This window comes from Schistocerca gregaria, chromosome 3, assembly GCF_023897955.1.
Source record: "Schistocerca gregaria isolate iqSchGreg1 chromosome 3, iqSchGreg1.2, whole genome shotgun sequence".
In the NCBI taxonomy this organism is placed as follows: Eukaryota; Metazoa; Arthropoda; class Insecta; order Orthoptera; family Acrididae; genus Schistocerca; species Schistocerca gregaria.
This window is the reverse complement of record NC_064922.1, coordinates 217,630,619-217,655,777: the sequence shown is the minus strand read 5'-3', so window position 1 is coordinate 217,655,777 and position 25,159 is coordinate 217,630,619. Positions and strand designations below refer to the sequence as shown.

The window sequence follows — 25,159 nt, the reverse complement described above, 5'->3', positions numbered from 1 at the left end:
TTAAATTTTCGTGTCAAATCAGGGAAATTAGGTACAAATGACCAAGAAAACTGCAACGTTTCAGCATGCTATTTCGAAGACGTTCTCAACTGTGAAAAGCCTCCAGAGAAACCGTGATTCACAACTCCACCACTAATCCCTGCAGAATCACATCCACCAACTCTAATTGAAGTCCGGCAAGCTATAAAATCCCTGAAGAACAACAAATCTTCTGGTGAAGATGGAATCACAGCTGAACTTTTGAAACCAAGTGAGGAAACGCAGCACTACACTTCAGTACAATTATTAAGGAAATTTGGAGAATCAATAAGATCCCTGAAGATTGGACGTTGGCACATAAATCTCCACTTCACAAAAAGGGTGACAGATTAGGTGTGAACAATTACAGGGGGATTTTCCTTCTATCCGTTCCATACGAGGTCCTTTCCAAGATATTACGCAATAGGATTGAACCAGTTTTCGATGCACAGATAGACTACCAAGGTGGATTTTGGAAAGGGAGGAGCTGCTCGGAGCTAATTATTTACCTTAAAAGCATAATTAGAATAAGGGCTGGTCAACCACTTGTTACAATGTTTATTGATTTTAGAAAAACATTTGAGTCCATAGACAGACGAAGTCTCATTAGAACTCTGGAGGAATTTGGAAGTGACAGAAAAACTAGAGAAGTTGTAAAGCATGTACTGTCAGATACCAAGTCCAAAGTCAAATTTCGAGGCGAGATTTCTGAAACTTTTAAAATCCAAACGGGCTTCAGACATGGGGATGGAATCTCCGCACTTCTATTCAACATCAGTTCGGAAAACATTATGAGGGAGATATTAGAGGAATACACAAAACAAAAAGAAAAGGAAATTTCTTTTGCAGGATCAGTTTAAGGCCTTATGATATATGCACTTGCTTTTGAAGATGATGTTTCTCTCTAATCCACAAATATAGCGGATGCAATTAGTCAAATAGAAATCTTAGCAAAGTATGCAGCCAAATTTGGTTTAAAGATGTCACAAGAAAAAACTAAATTCATATCTAAGTAATATAACAAAATCAAAAAATTGCACGGAATTACTGGATACATCGAAAGAGATAAATACTTCAAATATTTGGGAGAATCAATAACCGATACTGGCATAGGAAAATAACTGTCAAATTTCGAGGCGAGATTTCTGAAACCGTTTAAAATCCAAACGGGCTTCAGACATGGGGATGGAATCTCCGCACTTCTATTCAACATCAGTTCGGAAAACATTATGAGGGAGATATTAGAGGAATACACAAAACAAAAAGAAAAGGAAATTTCTTTTGCAGGATCAGTTTAAGGCCTTACGATATATGCACTTGCTTTTGAAGATGATGTTTCTCTCTAATCCACAAATATAGCGGATGCAATTAGTCAAATAGAAATCTTAGCAAAGTATGCAGCCAAATTTTGTTTAAAGATGTCACAAGAAAAAACTAAATTCATATCTAAGTAATATAACAAAATCAAAAAATTGCACGGAATTACTGGATACATCGAAAGATATAAATACTTCAAATATTTGGGAGAATCGATAACCGATACTGGCATAGGAAAATAACTGTCAAACCTCGAGTAGCTAAACTTGGGAGCGCACACATTTTAAAACAGAAGCTGTACAATCAAAACTTCCTATCTCGAAATGCAAAGTTACTACACTTCAGCGAGAACACAAGTTCAGTATACAGCGGAAACAACCTCCCTCAAGAACAAAGGACTAATAGATGAGCTCAAGAAGAAGTTAAGAGTAATTATGAGAAAGATTCTTGGTGGAACCAAAAAAATGGTGAAAAATGGGGAAAGATGAGCCATCAGAAGCAATCTATTAAACCAGTCACAACAGAAATGAGAAAGATAGGGCTGATGTTCTTCAGTCATCAGGTGAGACAGGATGGCTGCAGGTAACGAAGAAAATCTTCAATATAATCCCACAGAGGAAAACAGCCAGCTCTTGGTTGAAAGGAATAAAGAAAAACCTCGGTGAACTGGGACTTACATTAATGGACGCAATGAATAGGTCCAAGTACAGAAAGGCAACACCTGAATTCAAGGAGTTTCAGGAGGCTCCAAAACAGAAGACCAATAGGAAACTAACAGCTCAACAAATGGCAAAAATGGCAGCAGACAGATAAGCCGCTCGGGAGAAGATAAAGAAAAGTGTGAACATGAAATAGATTTTGTAACGCGCTCCTTAGTTGGCCAATTAGTTTAAATAAATAAATAAATAAGGAAGCACGAAACCTGGGCCACCGATATCATGCCTTCAAACTTATAGTGTGATGTAGACTAAATATGTTTTGCAGTGACTTTTAACATAGCACTTGACGGGAGACACATTCGAACTCAAATAATTTTTCTACATTATGAACGAACTTCCTTCGAAATATATATTATGTGACATATTCACCCATAATCTTGATTAGAAACATTTCAGTAAATATATTATATCACTTTGGTTCCTCCCCAGCATTGTAAATGAAATTTACTTCCTAAGACAACACGTGGTTCTACATTTCAGAACACAGGGGACACTTTCAGCTATTCTAAATTTTGCAAACTATTGCCGTATTCTCGACTGAAACTGTTATTTACTGATACTATTTCCGCTCTAAAACTTGTAATTATAGCACTCGGTAACACTTATTACATGAAATTATGAAGCATGTGTGCAGTCTAAAGAAATATTTCGAGACATATTTAATGAATCATGTAGTCCTATAGACAACTGTCATCTCACGTTCTTCCACTATGTTGGCGTAGTCTTGAGCTCTGCTAACAAAGAGGGTACCAATTTACATTTTGCTTCAGAAAAAGTATAAAAACGTCAGAATCGTTTAACGAACTCTTTAAAGGGGGTTTACCCCATGGCATACTGTGGAGCTGGTTTTGGCTTCCAGCTCCAATACTTCTGGTCCTTGCCGAAGACGGCAGCATCCTGCAATGACTCTGGTAGCCTCTGCAACGCAGATTCTGGAAGAAATGATACTGCAAACGCTGTTCCCAAGTTTAGAGCTGCGAGAATGGTGTAGGGCGTCCGTCTATCACTCTGAAAAAGAGAAAGAGCGTTAGCGAAACAAATCGTAGTTACTACTCAAGACAATGCCCATAACATGGTGAGAAAAACAAAAAAATTGTTTACTTGAACAAGATCAGACTCCGGAACATTTCCAATTCCGTAACATTAATTTTCAGTTCTGTCACGAATGTCTACAGCGCTATGCTCTTATTTTAAGTGTCTTTATATTTTTTCTGTATGAAAAAGTGACAATAGTGAATTTCTGCAACTTATCTTACACTCTGCAAGGGAATGTAAACAGTTACGGACTTTTCGACCAACTAAGGACGAGTGTCGCACCATGATTTGAAACTTGTCACTTGTATTTCAAAAGGTAATATACCTGGTTATGTCTCTACACAGGTGTGATTTTAAAATCTGTCAGAATATTTTTTTGATCTCGGCTGTACGAAAGGCAACAGAGATAAGTTTTATATTCATACAAATGGTTTCACAAATTCTCTGGAATAATCATTGACATCTCACTGTATAAAACTAATAATTGTAAGAACAGACCTGAAGACCCAACGGCACCGACCGGCCGCCACGTCACCGCCATCGTCACTCGATGCCGTTATGGAAGGCATGTGGTCAGCACACCGCTCTCGCGGCTGTTGTCAGTTTCTGTGAGAGGAGCCTCTGCTTCCTCATCAGGTAGCTCCTCATTTGGCCTCACAAGGGCTCCGTGTGAGCCGCTTGCCAAAGGAGCTCGGCCGACCGGATGGTCACCAATCCAACTGCCATAAAAGCCTCACAGGCTTGACAGAGTGATAAGACCTAATGAGTGTTGCAAGTGCTTCATGGGCGGTTGGCGGTCCCTCAGTACATATTCTGAGGTTACTATGAACCATTCTTGGTCACTCAGAAAAATTGCTAGATTTACTTCTTACCTACTGTCTCAGTGAATGACACATTTATACTTGATGTTAATACAAGTGTCTTTGAGTAACATGAAAAATGTATGCGGTTTCAAGAAGATATTACGAAAATTTTCGCCGTTATTCAATATGTCGAAGTCAAAATTATTGTATTTTTGGCTATAGACTATCTACAGATAAACTTCTATCCTATACTACACAACGTACGCGAGAGTAAAATGACGTTGTGCTATAGCCACAAAGCTACTAGAGGATTATTTGTGGCGTAGTGTCACTGACAGTTTTCTACTGTTACTCATATTCAGGACAGGTGAAACGTACAAATAGAAAACGTGCTTATCACGCCCTGCACCTGTGAAATACCTACTGAGATTAGCAACGAAAATGAAAATCGTATAGTGCACACGTTTCTTCCGACATTTACAATAACTGTAGAGAAATAGACAAAACTGAAGTGTAGTTGGGTACCGTATAATGAAAATGTTTTTTCCCTATAGAAATACATGTTCTATATCCAGACTAATTTCAAAACTGTAAAAACAGACATAAGTGTCTTGTCTATTTGAAAACGCTAATTCCATAACTGGTAGAGGAAGCTTCATGGGATATTTATAGGTAACCTGAGTGTAGCTTGGGGCAACGATAGGCCTTATTTTATCAAAGATGGATCAAGGAGAAGAAAGGCACTGAGATGTAAAAATTAGCTTTAATCTATTGTGTCTGTCTGCCTGAAACCACTAATTATATAAAAAAATCGGATCATGAAGTAAAGGTATCTTACTTCGAAATTTTCTCTAAAATACTCCTCTCAGCTTGGTAGTTCAAACGTTTAATCCTTGTGGAGGACATTAAAGAACTCTTAGATAGCGCTATTAGTTTAATAGAACGCCAAACAGGTAACAAACGGCGCTGGTAGCTGTTTCTGAATCAGTGGCTGATGTATTTTCGGAAATTTACGACACTGACAGTATTAAGCGCCCCATTCTTACCTTTCGGAATATGAACAGCGAATTTACTCGGCTAGGACATACAGACTTATGTACTTCGTCTAGTGTATTAGAAACATAATGACATTGCTTTCTTCTTTCAATAGGTTATAGTTACATTTGACTTCCTTTCTACAACAGATTATATATCTCGGGGAGAGAGGCCTATTCGTAAAAATACCAGAGTGACAACATTTATTGCTCCATGCGCATTTAAGGGTTTCGCTTTGTATATAAGTAACTAATAACGTTGCTTTGCTTCTTATGTTAGGTTTTTATTTATTTTCTTTGCTAGACAGACAGATTTATTAAGTTTTCTTTGTGATTTGGTCGCCTACTCATTACGTACTGATTTTCTTTTGTTTACGAGTTAAAGTGCCTTGAAATTGGTTTTTTTTAAATACATCACAACGGCTAAGAAACTGCGATCTCTAGAATCCAATGAAGAATGTGAAGAATGGGATCTCCAGAACATCAGGCTTTAACTCGTTCTGTGGAAATTCCTGGCAAAAGCGAGCTGTGACGTATCTGTAATCGTGAACGTCATCTATTGTCTCACTGCTCAGAACCATTCACTAATAGAGGATGGAAGTCACTTCCCTCCAACGTAACTTCAAAGAAGACGACATTTTGACGGGATGTTGCGCAGGCGCAATACAACTTATTCCTCACAATTTACCATATTGCTTTAAGAATGTGTATTTCCCGATGAGCGTATGTTATACTATGACCGTAAACAAAGCACAGACTAGATTGTGCATGGACCTCAGTATTAGTTGCTGTTCGCAGTGCCCAGCTCAGAATGGTTCTCTCCCATGTTAGTGAGTCAAACAACTCTCCAGTCACATAAAGCTATATAAGATAAAAAGTGTACAGACTTAGTACGAATAATTGACTTGCTATGGTTTTCATTATCTCTTATTACACCAGATTAGCAGTATATTTCAATGAAAGCGAATATTATAGGCCTTAGTTAATGTCCACATGGAGCAACAAATCGTTAGTGCCCTTGGGTTGCCGAAAGACGATATCGCCTAGGTGTGCTTCATATAACACCACAAAACGATGTTTTGGGAGAGGATCGTAAGTTTCGTGACTTGCATGGTACATCCTCAGTTGTTTATTGAATATTCTCCAATTTAATATTCTCCCATCCCTACTTTTCCCTACAGTTCTTAGCTCTTGCAGTTCCCTGCAATACCATGCAAGCTATTTCCTGATTTGTTAACACATGGAAAAACCTATCATTCCTTCCCATCAATTTTCTATGTTCCTCAACGATTCTGCGGAGTACCCCCTCCTTTCTCATCATATGAGTCCACCCAGTTTTCAGCGCCTTTCTACGGTACCAGTTTTTAAACACTTCATTCCATAATTTTCCGGTTCCCCGAAGTCCACGTTTCACTTCCTTAGAGTGATGCGCTCCTGACTTCCATTCTCATAAATTTCTTCCTCAAATTAATGCTAAAATGTGATATTGGTGGCCTCCTTTGGTAAGGGAATGCTCTCTCTGCTTGTTCTGATCAGATTTTACGCCATCCTTGCTTTGTTCGTCATGCATTATTTTGATTCCAAAGTGCATTTCGTCTGCTTCTGAGTACCTTTTTTGATGCTAATTTTATCCCTTACCATGTATTTGTTAGTCCTAATTACTTTCATGTTTCTTCTGTTTACACTCAATATATAATCTGGTCTCTATAAATACATCATTCCAATCAATATACCTTGCAATACTTCTTCGCTCTCACTGCAGATACCAAACTCATCACCAAATCATGTCGTTGATGACCTTTCATCCTGTGTTTTAAGAACACTACTGAATCTCCGTGTCTCACAACGTTTCCAATGCAGTTACTTCAGTCTCCGTTTCCCATTCCAACTGTTACTGCATGGTTCTGATTAACAAAATTGATAGAAAATTCAGCAGAGAGCGTAACCAGACATGTCATACACGACTAACCTAATGGAAGAGATATACGAAAAGATATAGGCTAAGTTGGTTTTTGTGAAGACGGAACAGCTTATAAGTCAACTCCTTGAAATGAAGAAGAAGAAGGAGAAGAAGAAGAAAAGAAGAAAAAAGAAGACAGTTTTAGCTCTGTAATGCTGTAACGAACTGAACGGTGTAGGGCGGTGGTTAGCACACTGGATTCGCTTTCGGGATGAAGACGGTTCAAAGCCACCCCCGGCTATCCAGGTTTAGGTATTCCGTTATTTTCCTAAATCCCATAAGGCAAGTGCTAGGATGCTTCCTTCTAAAGTGCAAGACCGCCTTCCTTCACCATTCCTCCCTAATCAGAGCTAGTTCCCATTGTCTAATGGCCTCGTTGTCTAAGGGACGTTAAACATTAATCACCTCCTCCTCAATTGAAAGGAACATAATAGTATACCAAAAACAGAAATACGTTCTGTTCCAAAATACAAACATACGAATATGCACAAGATCATACAGAGACGACGCGGATTGTATACCGTGGTTAGAAATGCTGGGATTATACGAGTTTAGTCAATGAATCTTTGGGAATTGAATGTGTATCAACAACATGAAGAGAGATGTAGGGAACGCATTTGGATATGCGTTGAAACGGGTACTTAGTAAAAAGAGACCCGAAGTCACACTGCCAAAATTTCTCGCGTTGTTCAGGGATATTGTTCAGTGTTATGGTGTATGGGTCCTGAAGTCACCGGTGGCTGGTTCCGGTTTGATAATCATGCAATGATTTCATCGATTTGTTAACCTACTTTCCTTTCTTTCTGTGAAACTGCCTGCACAACAGGGACTATGCCTATTGCAACCAGTCGGTAATACGTACAACACAGAGTGACTCACTTGTACTGACGCGAGAGTATTGTGATGTGACCCCGTTACTGCTGCGAACGGTCGGCATAGTGTCATGGTTTCGGTCGTCCATTGTGTTTTTTGACGTCATACTCTAAGTGCGTACTCCCCAAGTCGTAATCAGTAAATCTATCCACACTCCTGTGTATCGCTGTTAATGTGAAAGTAATCCCACCAGAAAAACATACCCGTGACAGAACTGGAGAGTACTGAATGAGAGCTTAAGGACGAAATTTAAAGTTGGCGTTCCTGGTTTCAACATCATCTACTATGGGTGAATGGAACAAGTTTGTTTCCAAACTAGACACGCAATGCTTATCTCCGATATTTGCACATCTTACCAGTGCGACCCACATACAGAGATCACACGAAGATATTTTGCGACGGTGACGACCTTATACCGAAATGCTCAGACAGTATCCCAGTAAAAACACTGATGGAAACTAAGCACTAGAGACTTACTTCGCTGGTTCAGATGTAATCGTTGTTCTTAGTGAACACTAACACATCGTTAACGTCACAATAGTTAAGGTACTTCTCAGTCAGTCATTGCTTTCTCTGACGAACTCGTCGAAATCGCAGATTATTTCAAAGAATTAACTCTGCGAGCTTATAGAGAACATTTATTACAGCCTTAGATACGGTTCGATGTCTTCATTCTCTAATGTAAGTTCCTTCCACGTCGGGGCAGTGGGTTAGATCGTATGCATTGTGGTTTTTATTATCAACTAGTCACTGGTTCCAGAATGAGATTTTCACTCTGCAGCGGAGTGTGCGCTGATATGAAACTTCCTGGCAGATTAAAACTGTGTGCCGGACCGAGACTCGAACTCGGGACATTTGCCTTCCGCGGGCAAGTGCTCCACCAACTCAGCTACTCAGCTACCCTGTCCTCACAGCTTTACTTCTGCCAGTACCTCGTCTCCTACCTTCCTAACTTTACAGAAGTCGTGCTTGGGTAGACAATTTTGTAGAGCACTTGCCCGCGAAAGGCAAAGGTCCGGAGTTCGAGTCTCGGTCCGGCACACAGTTTTAATCTGCCAGGAAGTTTCATCGTCACTGATTCTATACGAAGCCACGAAATAAGGAAGAGGTTTCCCTAAAGAACTGTGGCAGGGGCAAGGAGCGGAAGTGATGAGAAGGAATATCTGGCATCAATTGTATATATGATGCTTCAGATTTAATTTACGTAAGATGACACTGTCGTCAGTGGTAGCTGACATGGGACCTTTACTTAATCTTCAGTATTACTTCTGACCTATTACTGGAGGAACGTGCGTGTTTTCAGATATCTCTAGAAAACAACGCCCGGTTTATTGGGAGTTAGTAATGCAGAGAACATAGACGGTTGATGAGCATAAGCCTTCGTGGCTGAGATGTTACCGTCGGGTACCCGTAGCGTCTTATAATCCACTGTTTCGTCATTCTTGCTGATACATTCCTATGGCAACTGACTACCACCGTAGAAGGAAGGTCGAAACAGAAGCGCAAAAAAGGCAGTAACTATGACACGATATCAGTATACAAGACTCTAAATAACGGAGAGGTACGCAGTAAGTACAGTTTTCCTGAAATATTTACTCAGGAAAACCTGGTACATCATTCTAGGTTGTGTTGTTCTTCCTCTACGCCTCACTCTTCTCCTACTGTCTCTTTCGATAGCATATTGATAACTGACATCATTTGTGAGTCACTCATGTAACAGACAATGAAAATAAGCGTATAGATTCCACTGTCGTTTCCCTTTACTTACCATGAGGGCCACGTATGGTAGAGCAGACATGACGATGGCAGCTGCGGTCCACTCGACGCAAGCCGCGATCTGCCGCAGACATGTGGGGTGCACCTCCACACTCTGCAGGTTGGCCATGGCGATTGTGCCCGTCGATAAGAACTGTGTTATCACAGCCGCCACCGTGATAGGCAGTCCGATGATGCCAGCTGAATCAAAACATGTATCACAGCAGTTACGAGAAATAGTTAGATAATGACAGTAGGACACACGCACACGCACACTGAAACCCATACGTTATCGTTCATTATGTCAACTAAGTGGCCAAAAGTGATGTGAACGGCTGTCCCATTTTTTTATTTACCTTTAATGATAACCAAATGTGGCGTTTGGTGTTACCATGGTATCAGCGTCTGAAGAGCCTGTTACAGGAGGGGGTGCAGTGATCACGATATTTAAACTACTTTTTACTGTTGGATGACCATCGGTGCGAGACGAGTTGTTTATACTATATGCGACATTGGACATAAATTCAAGACTCATGAGATCGACATGTTATTCCTGTACCTCCAGAATCACACAGACAGTGTTCCCATAGGCGCTGACCGCCGCACAGGATCACCACAAGTCGTCATGTAGGATAAGAACACAGGTTCCTGCTGAGATAACGCTTTTTAAAATATTCTTCGTCTTACAACCGCGATGACATGCCACGAACTTTCGACCAAGTGCCGCTTGGCCACTGAAAAGTGAAATGACTGCCGATGGGCTGTTACAATATGACGTCACTGGTGCCCACTTTATCTTTGCATATTGCAACTGGTTGAGTCCTCGATCGATACACCCCATTTCACGGTCGATGGATGTCACGCAGCACAGAGTTGTAGGCATCTGCCCTGCTGAGGGCGTCCTTCCGTTACTACTGAACCAGTTGGTAGTGATATTTTATTTCTATGGCTTTCTCATGGACACTCTCCAAGCGGCTTTTAGTGTAATCTACAATAGAAGATCCATCATGATTGATTCGCTGACCATTTACAAGATCATGCTCAATGAAATCCAATATTCCGGTGTACTGTTTTCCATAAAACCTATAACGGGTTGTTCTACAGTACGAAATGTTTGTGGAACGTAACACTGGAAACCCTCATACGATGTTTCGTATAGCTTAGGTGCTCTGAGAACTGCCGCATCTTTCATGGGTTTCATTTATTGTGAAATTTTTGACAGAAGTCTGAAGATCGATTTTACTTTCCATCTTTCCAGCCGGCCGCTTATCTTATTCATCTCGGAGCAGCAGAACGCCCAAAAGTCAATGTAATTTTCGTTGTTATCGTCTGTGGTAGTATTACGATTCTCACTTGACATCATTTAATTTATTTGGTGGCTTTTGTACCCATTGTACCTGAAGACCTTGCGTCGGTGACTCAGCTGGTCAGGTACACCTTCTACAATGATTACCAAGAGGCAACACAAAAAGCATTACCCAATATACCGAAGACACTGCTATGCAGTAACAGGTGTTGGTAACATGTATTCAGCTAAAAACGTATTTACAGCTGTTAAAGATAGTAAGGAATGTTGAAACTGAACATATGTTTCCAGACAAAGAATTTCGTAATTTCGTCTTTATGAAGATGTCTCGTGTAAGAGAACAAGAAAAAGAAGAGTAAAACAGTTCAGCCTTGCCTCACGCGGCGGTCGTAGAAATCAAGGGGGTGTCGATGTGCCCTTGTAGATGTCAGCATTGCAGCATCAGTAGTTCTGAATACTTATTGATTCGCACAAGTACTTAGCACAGTGTGGTGTACAGGCGGTCGTTAACATAGTCCCGCAACATTGGTCTACCAGCTTGTAATCCGAAAGGCTGAAGGGATCATGTAATGAGGCCATGAAGACCCAGCCTCCTCGCTGTAAATGTCATTCGGCACATACCGCGGTGGAACTGAATTTACTCCATCGTGTTGTCAGGTGATGGGCAAATGTAGCCTCTCAATCTGTGGCAGGAGGAACTGTTCACACCCTTATGCTTCCTTTTCACAATGTCCTCCCAAACTGGTATCAATAGTTCCGCAGTATGTTGTCACTGATTTGGATTATGTATACCCTGTCACAGTGCATCTTGTTCTGGTCTGTCACCACTGCGTTGTTACCCAAGTCATGCAGCAATGGATTAAGGTGATAAACTTTGAGATCTGTTATACGTTTTGCAAAGAACAATCATCCTCTAATGATTTCCAAGTTATGATATTTTAGAGTGATTGCGAGACTTTATGGACATCATTTCTCGGAGATCAGTTCAGGTTCGTTTCATTATGTACGTTGAATCTTCATAGGCGACTCTTACAACGAGGAAGTATGGAGCACGAAAAGTTAATTATAATTAGATGTACAGAATTAATTATAATATATTATTGATAACCGAAACTGAGCAACCGAGTGGACCAATAGCGTCAGCAACAATATATCGTTTTTTATACAGGATTCAATTTAGTTTTTGATCTCAGAGCCTTTTGGGATATATTGAATTATTTATGTGTATTTCACTGCGTTACTCTTGTATGCTACCTTACTGGAAATTTTTCTGTAAAATTTACTGCTCTTTCACTGTCTGAATTAAAGTTGGAGTGAACAGAGAATACGAAGTAGCTCTTCCACTGAATCCAGAGACCGTTTAGGTCAGCGTTATACTCCTTTTGGTTTGAATGATCATTTATTTCTCAGCGCCCGCCGCTGTGTACAAACTGAGGGGAACTTGGCCACTGCCTCTGACCAGTAGCAATCTGTGATTACCACAGACGACGTTCTTCGGCCTTTGGGGCACCTGAACGTCCTGTGCCTGACTGTCGAGTTGGTTCTCTGATGACGCAGTGCCTGCATATTTGCTCGTCCTTGCCAATCGACACACACCTGACTGTTTGTAGCGACGACTGGTGCATGCCCGTCTTGGGCGAAAGGTAAAACTGGGTACTACTTGTTGGGTCATCCACTTACGCATTAAAAGCTGGTTTTGTGGAATCAGCAGCTGCTGAAGTTCCATCTGTGCCAGCACAGTTTGGGTATTCAGCAGGCAACGGTTCCGATGATCCTGGAAGGTCTAATAAAGTGCTGAGAGTATAATTAGCAGTAATTATGAATTCCATCGTTAGGGGTGTAATGGAACCCATTAGGGAACGGAAGTGCAATGTTTACTATGTTTGCTTCAAGGCGCTCACGTCCGAGGCTGTGTTATCAGCGTTTGAGCGTACTGGGTACATCGGGCTGCAAATCGTGGCTCATGAAGGCACGAAAAAATTATGAAACCAAGATACATGCATGTCTGTAGAAACTGTGAATTCAGGAAATCTAAGTCAAATGGGACTAATTGTGGAGGTTCATGCCTGTTACTTTTTTGAAATTAGCATAGCTGAACTTATTAAATGAATCTATAAAATCTCGCCATCAAGCTGATCGTATGGATGATTTTTGAGGTAACGGTAAATTTCAATTTCTTGAAGAAAGTTCTTAATCCTACTTTCAGACAATAAGTGCAGAATTTTAAATGCTGAATCAATGTCATTGACTTGTTTCTTATTAGTAGTTTTTCCTCACAACTAACATCAAATTCATGAAAGAAGTGTCAGTTTGCATAAATATTCCACTCTTTTAGATACTTCATAATCTGACAGCTACGGACCGTACGATCACTAATGATTTCTGCTCTCCAACGTGCCGCAACCATCCTATGTGATATGAAATGTTATGGACTTGTCACTACAAGATGATGAAATTTAGAAAGAATTAGCGATCTTGCTAGAAGCTACTGTAACTAATGGTTTCAGAGCGGAGACGTCATAAAAGTAACTGGTCAGACAGGTAAAACTCGCATAGGAGATATGACTGATGAGGCTACAATAAAAAGAGAAAGTTTAAAGTGCAAAGAGTTTAAGATCTCCAACCTATCCTACTCAGGTGCAGTCCCAGTCAAAACCGTTCTATTGTTCAAGAAAGCTAACGTACGTCCTATGTGATATGAAATGTTATGGACTTGTCACTACAAGATGATGAAATTTAGAAAGAATTTGCGATCTTGCTAGAAGCTACTGTCACTAATGGTTTCAGAGCGGAGACGTCATAAAAGTAACAGGACAGGTAAAACTCGCATAGGAGATATGACTGATGAGGCTACAATAAAAAGAGAAAGTTTAAAGTACAAAGAGTTTAAGATCTCCAACCTATCCTACTCAGGTGCAGTCCCAGTCAAAACCGTTCTATTGCTCAAGAAAGCTAACGTACGTATCAGTGTTAATACACACAACACGTTCAGAAAGAGAATCCGACACAACACGAGTAGAACTAACCAGTAAACAGGGTATGTTGTCTGAAGAATTCAGTGTGGCACGTAACGTTGAATTGGATAAACTGGGCGACCGTTCAGTAATGGATGAAAAGAAATTACCAGGCAGACACAGAGAGGTATCGCTACCTTCAGTAAACAGTTAACTGAGGACAAAATGAAATCAATTATGCAGATATATCCCTTAAGTTCTGCATGGATTTCATAAAATCAGAATAATGAACCTTCCTGAAGAAACAGAAATTTACAACTATATCAATAAACGTCCAGACGCCGTGCTTAATGGTCACACCAAAAAATTCTAGATTTTTAGATAAATTCCAATCTATTTTATAGCTAATTTTAGGGAATTACAGGAAAGGGGATGCCCATTTCGTCCTTTTAGACTAACGTCTATTGAATTACTAGTACAAGAACGTGTGTACACAGATTTTATATTGTGTGATGCTTCTCACGTTTCTTTATTGTGTTCTATTGTTTCTTTATGATAATGATCGGCAATTATGTCCACTCCTACACATTTATATTCAATTTTTATTTTTTGAAGGTTCTTTTTTATCTGATGTAAAGTATTTTAACTGTCCACTATAAATATTATGAAAGCTACGTTACAAGAGAAAATCTTTGTAACAGTCTGAGCACCGTGAAATTTTATGCCCGCGTTTACACTAGTTTCTTGCCTATTTACGTTATATTTCACGAACTAGATGGTGGTTCAAGAGCAAGTTCTGAAATTTATGAATGGGAAGTACTCATCACATCACCTTAATGTTTTATACTTACTATTTGGTTGTTCTGTAACATCTGTCCATTTGTGAGCATTTCAGTTAGTGAGATTCTTTGCTTTGGTGATGTTTCTCTAATACAATGTATAATTCTTCTTTTTACTGTTATTTCAACCCTTTCCTCTGGTGGGCGGTACAATAAACCAGCATTTCAGCTAAGAAACTAATAATAATTCATTAAGACTGCAAGAAGAACTAAATAAAAGGTGAAATATTTACAAAAGAATTTACAAAATGTTAATGGTTAAATTAATGAAAGAATCATGCATGTTGTTACAAAAGTGATATCGTTGTAGTTGTAGTGGGTGTTGTGAGGAACAAATTGTGGCCGCCCGCTGTGGCCCATCGGTTCTAGGCGCTTCAGTCTGGAACCGCGCGACCGCTACGGACTCAGGTTCGAATCCTGCCTCTGGCATGGAGGTGTGTGATCTCCTTAAGTTAGATCCGTTTAAGTAGTTCTAAGTTCTATGGGACTGATGACCTCAGATGTTAGGACCTATAGTGCTCAGAGCCATTTGAACCATTTGAACAAATCGAGGATAAGCACCCGGGTCCGGCAACGTCATTCTCGAAGCTGAAGAGCTTCGAAGTTATAGATAGCAGCACCTGTCACTATCCCACCTATTCAATAGAAAATGTGACTTTGTACGATGATGGAATGTAGACGCAACGTCTCACATTGTTGTTTGTTGTTCTGTGACTCTAATTGTCACTATATGAGGTGAAGAAGATGGAGCCAGCTGCTGCATAGACAAGTCTTGTATATTACGAATGCAATAGGGTGTTGCCTCTCTGGATAATCATTTCAGTCACTGATTTCAAGCCGAGGTTTATTTTTCTCTTGTGTAGCAAAGAACACTCCAGATTTCAGTAATTTTGGTTTAGAGAGTGCGGTACACATACACCCGGTTTTTAATGTTCTCAGTTGCATGTAAGTGTCGCACGATGGTCGAACGATCGTAGTTCGTCACATGGGACGGTTCTCGAGTACACAGACGCTGATCTTTGTGGATTAATGCGATCAAACGTTCCTTACCGAACCCTGAAGGTCTTCCTGAACATGGAATCACTAATGCCAAATCGATCCACCTTAAAACTAGAGAACCATTTATTTGTCATGCTCTGCCCAATGGCATTATCGTCATACACGGTGCAAATGTTGCTATATGCACTGCTGTCACTCCTCTACCGAAGTCAAACAGGAAAATACGTTGGAAGTGTATCGATTTCTCAACTTGACACGTAAATTTGTAACATTCACTGCTGCACTCGTCATCTCAAACTGGCTATATGTAATCTCAAAATAGCGAAAATGAACTACAAATAAAAAAGTGACAACTGATAAATAAACCAGTAGGAAGCAGAATGCCAACATAAAAAACAAAAATGCTACGAACTTGTGCACTGACCTAATATAATAAATCATTTAGAGCAGCCAAATAACCACACATGTCCAAAGTACAGTTATAATAATAAAGTGGAAATGTTATGGATTGTGGTTTACACAGTCACGTAGCGTGTCCTCTTAGGTGCAGGGTTCTAAGGTATGTAGTAATGCTCGCTTGTTACGTTACTCTGTTTAGATTCTCACGTTGCTCTAGGTTGCTGTGTTTTAGCAGACAAGGTTGCGGAAACCATGGACTGCCATTCCGGTAATGACGTGTGTCATCGTTAAGTTTTCCTTCGTCCATGATCGGTCAATCATTGCCCCTGTGTCATAATTTTCTCTTGGACTGTCTTCTCTTTTTCCCTTCCACGTATATGAAAATGTTTCTGAAGTGTTGGTGTTGGATAGAGCTAGGTTTGACCGTAGATCTTCAGAGAAGAATTACAAGAGGCTGGAATGCATGGTAAAAGACACGCGATTGTTTCCATTATAGAGGCGGTCTTTTTATTGTTTTAGGTTTTTCAATGTGACAAGTGGTATGACAATTTGTATACTGTACAACACTATTGCGAGACTTTGTCTCTGAATAGTGACATTGCTGTCTCTAGGAAAAGGAATCTAGTATGCTGAATTCCGTGAACGATCATTACTGTTTGCAGTGCTTTCCCTTTTACATGTTTTGTGAAACTTTTCCACTTCTTTGTACCGTGACACCAAGGTGTCCTCCCTTCCGTACGAAGATAATTGCCGGTGCAAGTGTTTCTCCTCCATTATAAGCACAATCGGTTCTGTTGTTACTATGCTTATTTCGAAGTCACATTTAACGCATGAACTTTCCATATCGTTTATTAATACTTCTAGCCTTGTAATATCTTTTGAGCTTATCACAATATCGCCTCAAAATCCATGCGAGATTACGCCCATCCTTCTGGGTCATTTTACAATTTATCCCGCTACAAGCATAAACAATAATGGACTTAGTTTGTGTTACTGAACAGCTCGGTTTCAATCAGGAAATGACTTTGGTAGTGTGAACTTGTCAGAGCTTCGTATTTCCTTCCATCATTGTACTCCACTTATGATTCGTGTCTTATCTTGATTTTCTATAGGGCTTCCTCTAATTTTTTTTCACTAGCTTTATCTCTATAAGTTCAAAGACTTATGGTCTAGAAATACTAAGTGAAACTTTTCTTTCTCTTCAAGAGATTCCCATACAACTTTACAAGGAATTCCACTGCGATCAGACTAGTTTTTTCCATGAATCAAGTATGGTTTTTGGGAAGGCGTTCATTGATTATTTCTTATATTTTTAGGCTATTACTCATAGTTTTGAGGTGTTAAAGGTAAGTTTTCCATTGCGACGCCTCTGTATTTTGTAAGGCCTTTGGGGTCTCCTTTCCCTTCATATAGCAAATTAATTATTGTCTCCATTGTTCTGTAATGGAGGTTATTTCTGTGCACTTACTCTAACGTTCAGTTCACAGTGGTGTCATTATAAGTTCTGTGTCTCTAATACTTTCGCTATACAATCTTTCAACGCTGACGGCTTTCTCGTTCTTGGTGCTGTTAATGGGATACTTTACCTCCTCTATATCAAACGGTGCCTTCTATTTTACGCGCTGGTAGCCTTTTAGTGCCATTTCGTTAAGTATGTTTTGTAAGTGTGTCTCCCATTCTTTCATGCGATTTAGTGGTGCATTTCATGAGCGGGCTCCAATGTTTGGGTCGCTTGTGGCTTCTTTCACTAGTTTCTCTCCTTCTCTGTCCCAGAATATTCTCTTATTTTCTTTTAGGGTTTTTCGGTAGATATATCGACTGTAGGTTTCAATTCTGAGAAATGTACGCTTTCCTAGAAAACTTCTTTTGTTGATCTTGTGTTCCTACACACCGATTCCTCTTCTTTAGTCTTCTTCTTATTTATAATTTATCCCGGCTTCTTGAGAACCTCGCGTGAAGAGACAAGACACAACACGTTCAGTGGTGACTTGGGACAATCAATGGAGTTACACAACAGTTAGTTATTTAACTTTTGAAATCGCTGGTTTATTGGCATGTCTGGAAATAAAATCACTCTCATACTCTCACGCCGCCAGCAAATTTCTTGTAACATATATGAGTAATGGGTATTATTATATCGCAAATCGTTCTAATAAATTAATTAATCTGCATTACAGTGTTGCTATACAACGTGATCAACAAGGTAATGTGTGTCTCAGTTAAAACAGAACCACGACATTTTGAATAAACTTTCGGTTCATTTTTGTCAAAATCAACACTTGCGTCAAAATTAATTTCTAACCTGCTGCATTAAGATGGGGTGCGTTTGCAACTATCGTACGCAATTCACTGAGCAGCTCGATTACGCACTAGCGTGTAACGTATTTCAAATCACAGGTATCAATTTTCCATAATGGGCTAAACGATTCTTTTGTAATAACGTAACGTGTGTATCTTGCGTAAAGTCTAAATGAAACTGGACTTGTCTCCATTCGGGTCAAAATAACAAAAAGTAAAATTCACTGCACAGGTCAGCAAACTGTATATGCGCACTTTTAGCACTCTAAGTGACAGCTCATTTCAGACTAAAAGCCGCACATGTATACACACTTTTTCATGCACACAAAATTCAAAACGCCTTCATATTAAACAGATAAATTATGCCCGCAATTACTAATTAACGTTTCCCATGCTGAATAAACTTCAAGATCTTGTCTTTTATAATCAATAAAATTTTATTGCCTAAGAGAAACTATTAGTTTGCTGAAACGGATTCAGATTACGGTCAACTCGTTTCTAGACAATGACGTCACGAATCTATACATGCTTGGAATGAACGAAATACCTATACTGAAAACTAATGTCCGTTGAGTAATTTACTGACTTTTATAACAAATTTGATTCCCCTTGCATGGTTACACCTACTACGTCTTTTCGGTGTTTGTGTCGACTCATTGTTTCTTCCTTCTTTTATTCCTGTGGTTTTAGGTTGTCTAAGGACTTATACCAGCCCTTCCGTTGCTTGCTGCAGTTGCGCGTTGTTTATTAGCGTTTCAAGTTGTTTTCCAGTGTGTTTTCGATTCCACTATTCCGATGTCTATTACTCTTGGAAATGTTTGTTTCTTCTTTTCTTGTGGTTTTCGCCATTCAACTTGGATGTATATTTCCACAATAACATGTTTCCGAAGTGATTTGCTGTCCTCGAGAGGTGTTATATTGCCCTTAACTGGTCCCCTTATAAGTGGGATGTGTATTGTGCTTCTGCCGAAGTAAATTGTTCACTCTGACAAAACATCGTATCTGATTCGGAATTTTATTACTACGAAATTTATCAATATGACTATTATAATGAGCCTTTAAAAATGAGCCTTTTCCACGAATAATTCTTTTAAAAGTAACATCGTACATAACTTCAAATCTTCGCTTTCCCTCTGCGTTATTCTGGTGTCTATAAAATTATTTGCGGCAATTGTCCTGCCTATTACATAGGCAAAACAGGCCGAGCTATTTCGACAAGATGTAAGGAACACCTTCTCGGAAAAAAAGGCATCTATGTTCACAATTCAACTTTCGCTAAGAATTTGTTAATCACAGGACATAATCCTAAAGCTGTAAAAGACGTCCAGATCTTGCACTCGGAGAAAAAAGGCTTTAGGCTTAACATCTTGGAAGAGCTAGAGCTTTTTAAACACCTGTCTGTAAAGGACGGTCTCATATTGAACGAACAGTTGCAATTACGCAATTAAAACTTTTTTCAAGGTATAGAGACGATAGTTAAAGATGGGCGGAATAGAGATACTTTCCTCAACGTAGACCCTTAAACATCGGTTTCCTTTCCAGTTTTATATTTTTTATGTACATTTGAACAATATTCCAGTTATAAAATAAGACTGTTTACGGTGTGTAATTTTCGTGCACCGATTCCTGTGGTTGCCTGTAATGTTACATTGTCCATACAGTGCCTCATTTGCGCTTGTCTGTAATTCGATCACATCTTGCTAGATGGCGTGGATCTGTTTCCTTGCCCAACTCGTGGCTGCCTTGGCCTGTTAGCCGTCTAGTCTGACGGTAACGGCGGTTTGATGCACTTGTTTCGCTCTAAGCGACCTCTGAACTGCCACTGTATTTCGATAGAACATTTTATTCCCATTGACAAACATGTTACATTTGTACAGTTTAATTTTTATTGTTGTGGTTATTTCAATTTGACAAGAACATTTTTGCTCAGATGTTTTTCACCGACAGTGTGATTACATCAGTCCCCTAGAACTTAGAACTACTTAAACGTAACTAACCAAAGGACATCACACACATCCATGCCCGAGGCAGGATTCGAGCCTGCGACTGTAGCGGTCACGCGGTTCCAGACTGTAGCGCCTAGAACCACTCGACCACCCCGGCCGGCTACATGGCAGTAAACCTATTAATTATTTGGAATTTTGAGCCATGTCATTATATTTTCTAGGTAATTCTATGCAATTTTCATTCTGATGAATTCTGCCTTAGAGCTGTCGAAACCATGGTCAATTTGACAACAATTGTATGCAGACGAGGTGCAATAGGTACATTATGTAGTTAAGTTATCGCACGGTTGATGGACTTCACCCTATAAGAATATTTAAAATTTCTTATCTCACTGCTGTTTTTGTTTATTTAATCATTTAATTGAAAGCCGATTGAATCGGGATGGCTCTTATCAATGTTCCATGTAGATCTAGTTAGCCGTTTGGATTTCATGAGCTAAGTTCATTAAAACCATTATCTGCCAGCGTGCTGTCTTGGTGTACGCTGCATAATACACAAGAGCTACGTCAAGTTACGTGGTATCAGATTGAAGAGCTCAAAGTGATCTAAGTAACAGACCACGAGAACACCTGTTAACCTTCATCGTTTTACCAACACTGATGATTTTGATCTTTTAAAGGTGCCCTTTCAGTACCCACAGAGCAGAATGACGGATACTGTGACTTAGCTGTAAAAGATAACGAATGAGTTTGCAGAACTTTTTCTATTCCTTTTTCACGTCCACAATTCAGTATTAAATGAAATGATTTTGCCCTAATAGTTTAGGCAGCCTATATCAGAAAGAGCGCATTGAAAGCCCACTTTCCTCCGAGCTTCCCTTCGTTGTGTTATCTAAAGTAACTAAATATATATAAATCATATTCAATGAATAAATGTGTGAATTAAAAAAGAAACACTGAAATCATATAAGTGAAAGAGAACGGCGTTTCGTGTTTCGCCCAAGAAATTATTTATGTGAATATGGGGATAGAGTGTCGTTCGTACCGTGTCTACTAATAAATAAACAAAAAATTTTAATATGTATGAAATAAACGTAAAGTACAAATGAAAGAAAGCCGATACAAAAACAATGAAAGGTGAAAAAATAACACCTATTGCCGCTTTAAATTCAGTGTAAGTTGTAATATTTCGATTCAAGCATCATCGCGTCGGGTGACCACTAAGTATATAAATTTAAAATAACTGCATCTAAATGTGATAAAATATTAAATTTTAATGCAAGTAATCTACCTACGCAACATAGTTAAATAATGATAAAGCAATATCAAATCATTGAGTCTAAGTCTTACGTAATCTATTTCGAAAAACAGACACAACCGTCAACGATGTCTGCCCCCCCGCGACTGTGCCCGTTCGGAACACCACATTTGGTTACCCCCCCCCCCCCCCCTCCCAACTCCCGCCCTCTTCACAGCTCGCTGCATATCACGCGGCACTCGACTCGCGCTCGTCGTTTGAAACATGAGTTAATACACCACCATCAAGTCACTGCGGGACGTTGGCCTTATAAGGCAGATTAATGCATGAATCTAAATTTTTATTTAATTATATAAAAATATGATAATTAATTAACTCAATTCTTTAAAAATGTTAGGCTACTTAAAGAGAGATTAGTTTTCATGTTTTGCACAATAAGAAACTATAAGTTCACTAGCTATTTTGAGGTTTGGATGCGGGGAAAACCGGACTGGAAGGGACGACGTCAAGCAGAAGATGTAATAATCTACAGCCTCCATTTCGATGCCATTTATTATATGGCAACCAGTTTCGGTGATTCAGTATACAATCTTCAGGCATTAACTGGCCATCAGTGGTCAATATCTGTGAAATGGTTTTTCTGAACTGTAACAACGATGCTGTGTCTCCATGACAAAACATCGTTGTTACAGTCTACTGAAACCAGTTCATAAATGTAGCTTACCACTGATGTAATCTTGTATATGATTAGAGTTAACGCCCTCAGCGTCAGTTACGGTCTGAAGATGGTGCATTGAAGATGGTAGCTGTATAATAAATAACGTCGGATGGAAGGCTGTACGTGTTTAATTTTATTACATAAGTGAACGGCCGAGCTACCTCAAACCTCCAGTCGGAAAGATGGATACACAAAAACTCAAATAGAAGAGGCTTATACCCAGCAGTTGTGACGGTATGTACTTCTAGAAAGGGTAAATGCTGTTAACTTGTTACTTTTTAAATTTATACAGTGTTTCAACGACGGCACGACGCTAAGACCATAATATTACTACTTATAGTAAAGGGACAAATGGTATTTTCTGTTTTCATGTGTTCTTTAATACCGGTTTAATTTTTAGTTTAAATTTTACATAGCTTTGTGTACGATCATACGAGCAGGTAGACAAAAGGACATAATAAGATTTGAGCATTTACCACTTTATTAAGAAACATACAGAGACTTGCCCACAAGTATTCTACTAATCTATTTTCTCGAACTATATCTTTGGAACACCTCTTACAACTAGTGAACAGAGATGTCAGTGTTGTAGAAACTCTGGTGTTAGAGATGGTTTCTGGATTAAGGGATGAGTAGCCACTGGATAGTCAGTGGAGGATGTGAGAAGATGGTGCTCCTGAAATGTTTGGACTAAAGCATCCAAGAGAGCAATTAATTTTATAGTTCATGCACCTTGAAAATCTCTTAACACAAGCAGTATGAAAGAAAAAAAATATTTTTCAGACAAGAAATTTATGTTAACGTAATACAGATTTCGTCAAGCAAAGCAGCGATATATTCGTGGTCAATGAAACAGAGACTGAGAGCGCTGCAAAATTATTGCCCTAATTAGCAGTTTAGCAGCAGTACTGATGATGCGTCCCTGTTCCAATATAGTGTGCATCAGTTTGCACAACAGGCAAGCACGGCAATGGGAGTATGGGCTGTGAGTGACAGCCGTGAAGACTCTGGTGGGCCGCAAAGAGTCATTAACAACTCAGAGACAGCGCACGGGGCTTTCGGCAGGAGTGGTGTGAGAATGCGAGCAGCACTGGGCCGTGGACGGTGTGCCATTTGACCATCTTCACTGCCCACGGCACGTTCAGGGCGTTGACTCGTCCTGCGAATGGAGATGGAGTGTGGCTGCTGGTAGATAATGATAGTGGCTCCGTGTGTCTGGAGGCTTGGGCGATCACTGCCATCATGGACGGTGGAAGTGACAAGACACACAGAGTCTGCGACAAGCCAGTAATTGAGAACAAACTCAGCTGCGAAGACAGAGAAGCAAGTTCAATCGGCATTCAGTGGTGTTAGCCTGATGGAGTCTGGGTCACCCCTGAGAGTATCCGACGACACGATGACGAAAGACTCGAAGACCTTTTGGCAATTCCAACTCAGTACATGGGTGCTGAACAACACAATTATGGAAGACTGAGTACAATCAGCATCTTCGCTCTGACTTACTAGATCCGCATGTGACTAACAGTGTTCTATTTTCCTTGGAGGAAGTGAGAATGGCTATAATGAAGTTAAAAGAAAGAAATCACCAGGATCTGATACAATACTGGCATAAGTACTGCTTCAGCTTGTGGACCAAATTGTGTCATATATATAAGAGTGTTATTAAAAGGATATATTTTGCAGTGTCAGGTGCCCATAATCTGGAAAACCTCCAGTATTATTGTACTAATAAAAACGGGAAGGACAGAACAAAAGGAACTGAAAACATACAGCCCCATTAGTTCGGTGAATGATTTAGCCAAAGAAGAGGAAAAAGTTGTGTGCTGCCTCCTGAGGGACCACAGAGAGTTAGTAGACATGAACCCCTGCAGTACCGTTTCAGGTAAGGGAAATCCGCAGAGGATGGGATAAATCATGCAACGAATATTGGGAACACGTCACATGACAAGCATGTTATAGGCATAACGAATGATATAGATGGGACGTTTACCGAGCGAGGTGGCGCAGTGGTTAGCACACTGGGCTCGCATTCGGAAGGACGACTGTTCAATCCCGTCTCCAGCAATTCTGATTTTGGTTTTCCGTGATTTCCCTAAATCGTTTCAGGCATATGCCGGGATGGTTCCTTTGAAAGGGCGCGGCCGATTTCCTTCCCAGTCCTTCCCTATATCGAGCTTGCGCTCCGTCTCTAATGACCTCGTTGTAGACGGGACGTTAAACAGTAACCACCACCACCAGCTGGGGCGTTTGATAATCTAAGGCGATCTCCTTTTTCCAAGAAAGTGAAACAGATGGACTTTCCCAGATGTCTCTGTATCAGTATACGAGATTACTGCACAGAGAGGCACGAGCAGTTAGAATCTAATGGACAGAAAATTGTGGAAGACATCACAAATCGCTGACCACAGGGCTCTGAATATGGTCCGGAGTTGAGGTATTTTACAACAATGTCATAACTGAACTAGTTTCAGAGTATAATAAACGCTAGAGGCAACATCGCTTATGCTGCTAATCCTAGTAGAGGAAAATACTGGGGTAGATCTTGGAAGCCTGAATAACTGATTCGTGAAAGAGAAACTAACGAAACTAGCTCATGAAAGATCAAGAAACAGTTTATGTGTTACTAAGACGAACATTATCAACAATGAAAAATCCCGAAATCCGAATAAATGACCAACCCTTGAAAAGAAATTCAGTATTTAGGTATCTTGGAATTAACATCGAAGAAAAGCAAAGATTTCATGCACACGTAGAAATTGTCTAGCAGAGAGGCATCAAAGTTCCAAATAAGGTAGCAACAATTGGCCGAAAAACATTTTAGCTGCCACTAAGTGGCACAAGAACGTACCAAAACAATCTTGCTTGCTATTGTGTGCTACTGGTCGAGTTTTGGGCTCACACAACCGAAAAGTGTGGACAGCACAGGGT

General features: G+C 39.9%; 1 protein-coding gene across 1 annotated transcript in view; it reads right to left on the bottom strand.

Moving 5' to 3' along the window:
- Positions 1–2,873: 2,873 nt before the first annotated feature.
- Positions 2,874–25,159, bottom strand: part of LOC126355314 (solute carrier family 22 member 13-like) — a 45,152-nt gene continuing 22,866 nt past the window's right edge. Inside the window, exons 4-5 of the mRNA XM_050005606.1 lie at positions 9,528–9,715; positions 2,874–3,062 (exon numbers count right to left, since the gene is read on the bottom strand). Coding sequence (XP_049861563.1) covers positions 2,874–3,062; positions 9,528–9,715 — 377 coding nt within the window. The remainder of the gene's footprint in view (positions 3,063–9,527; positions 9,716–25,159) is intronic.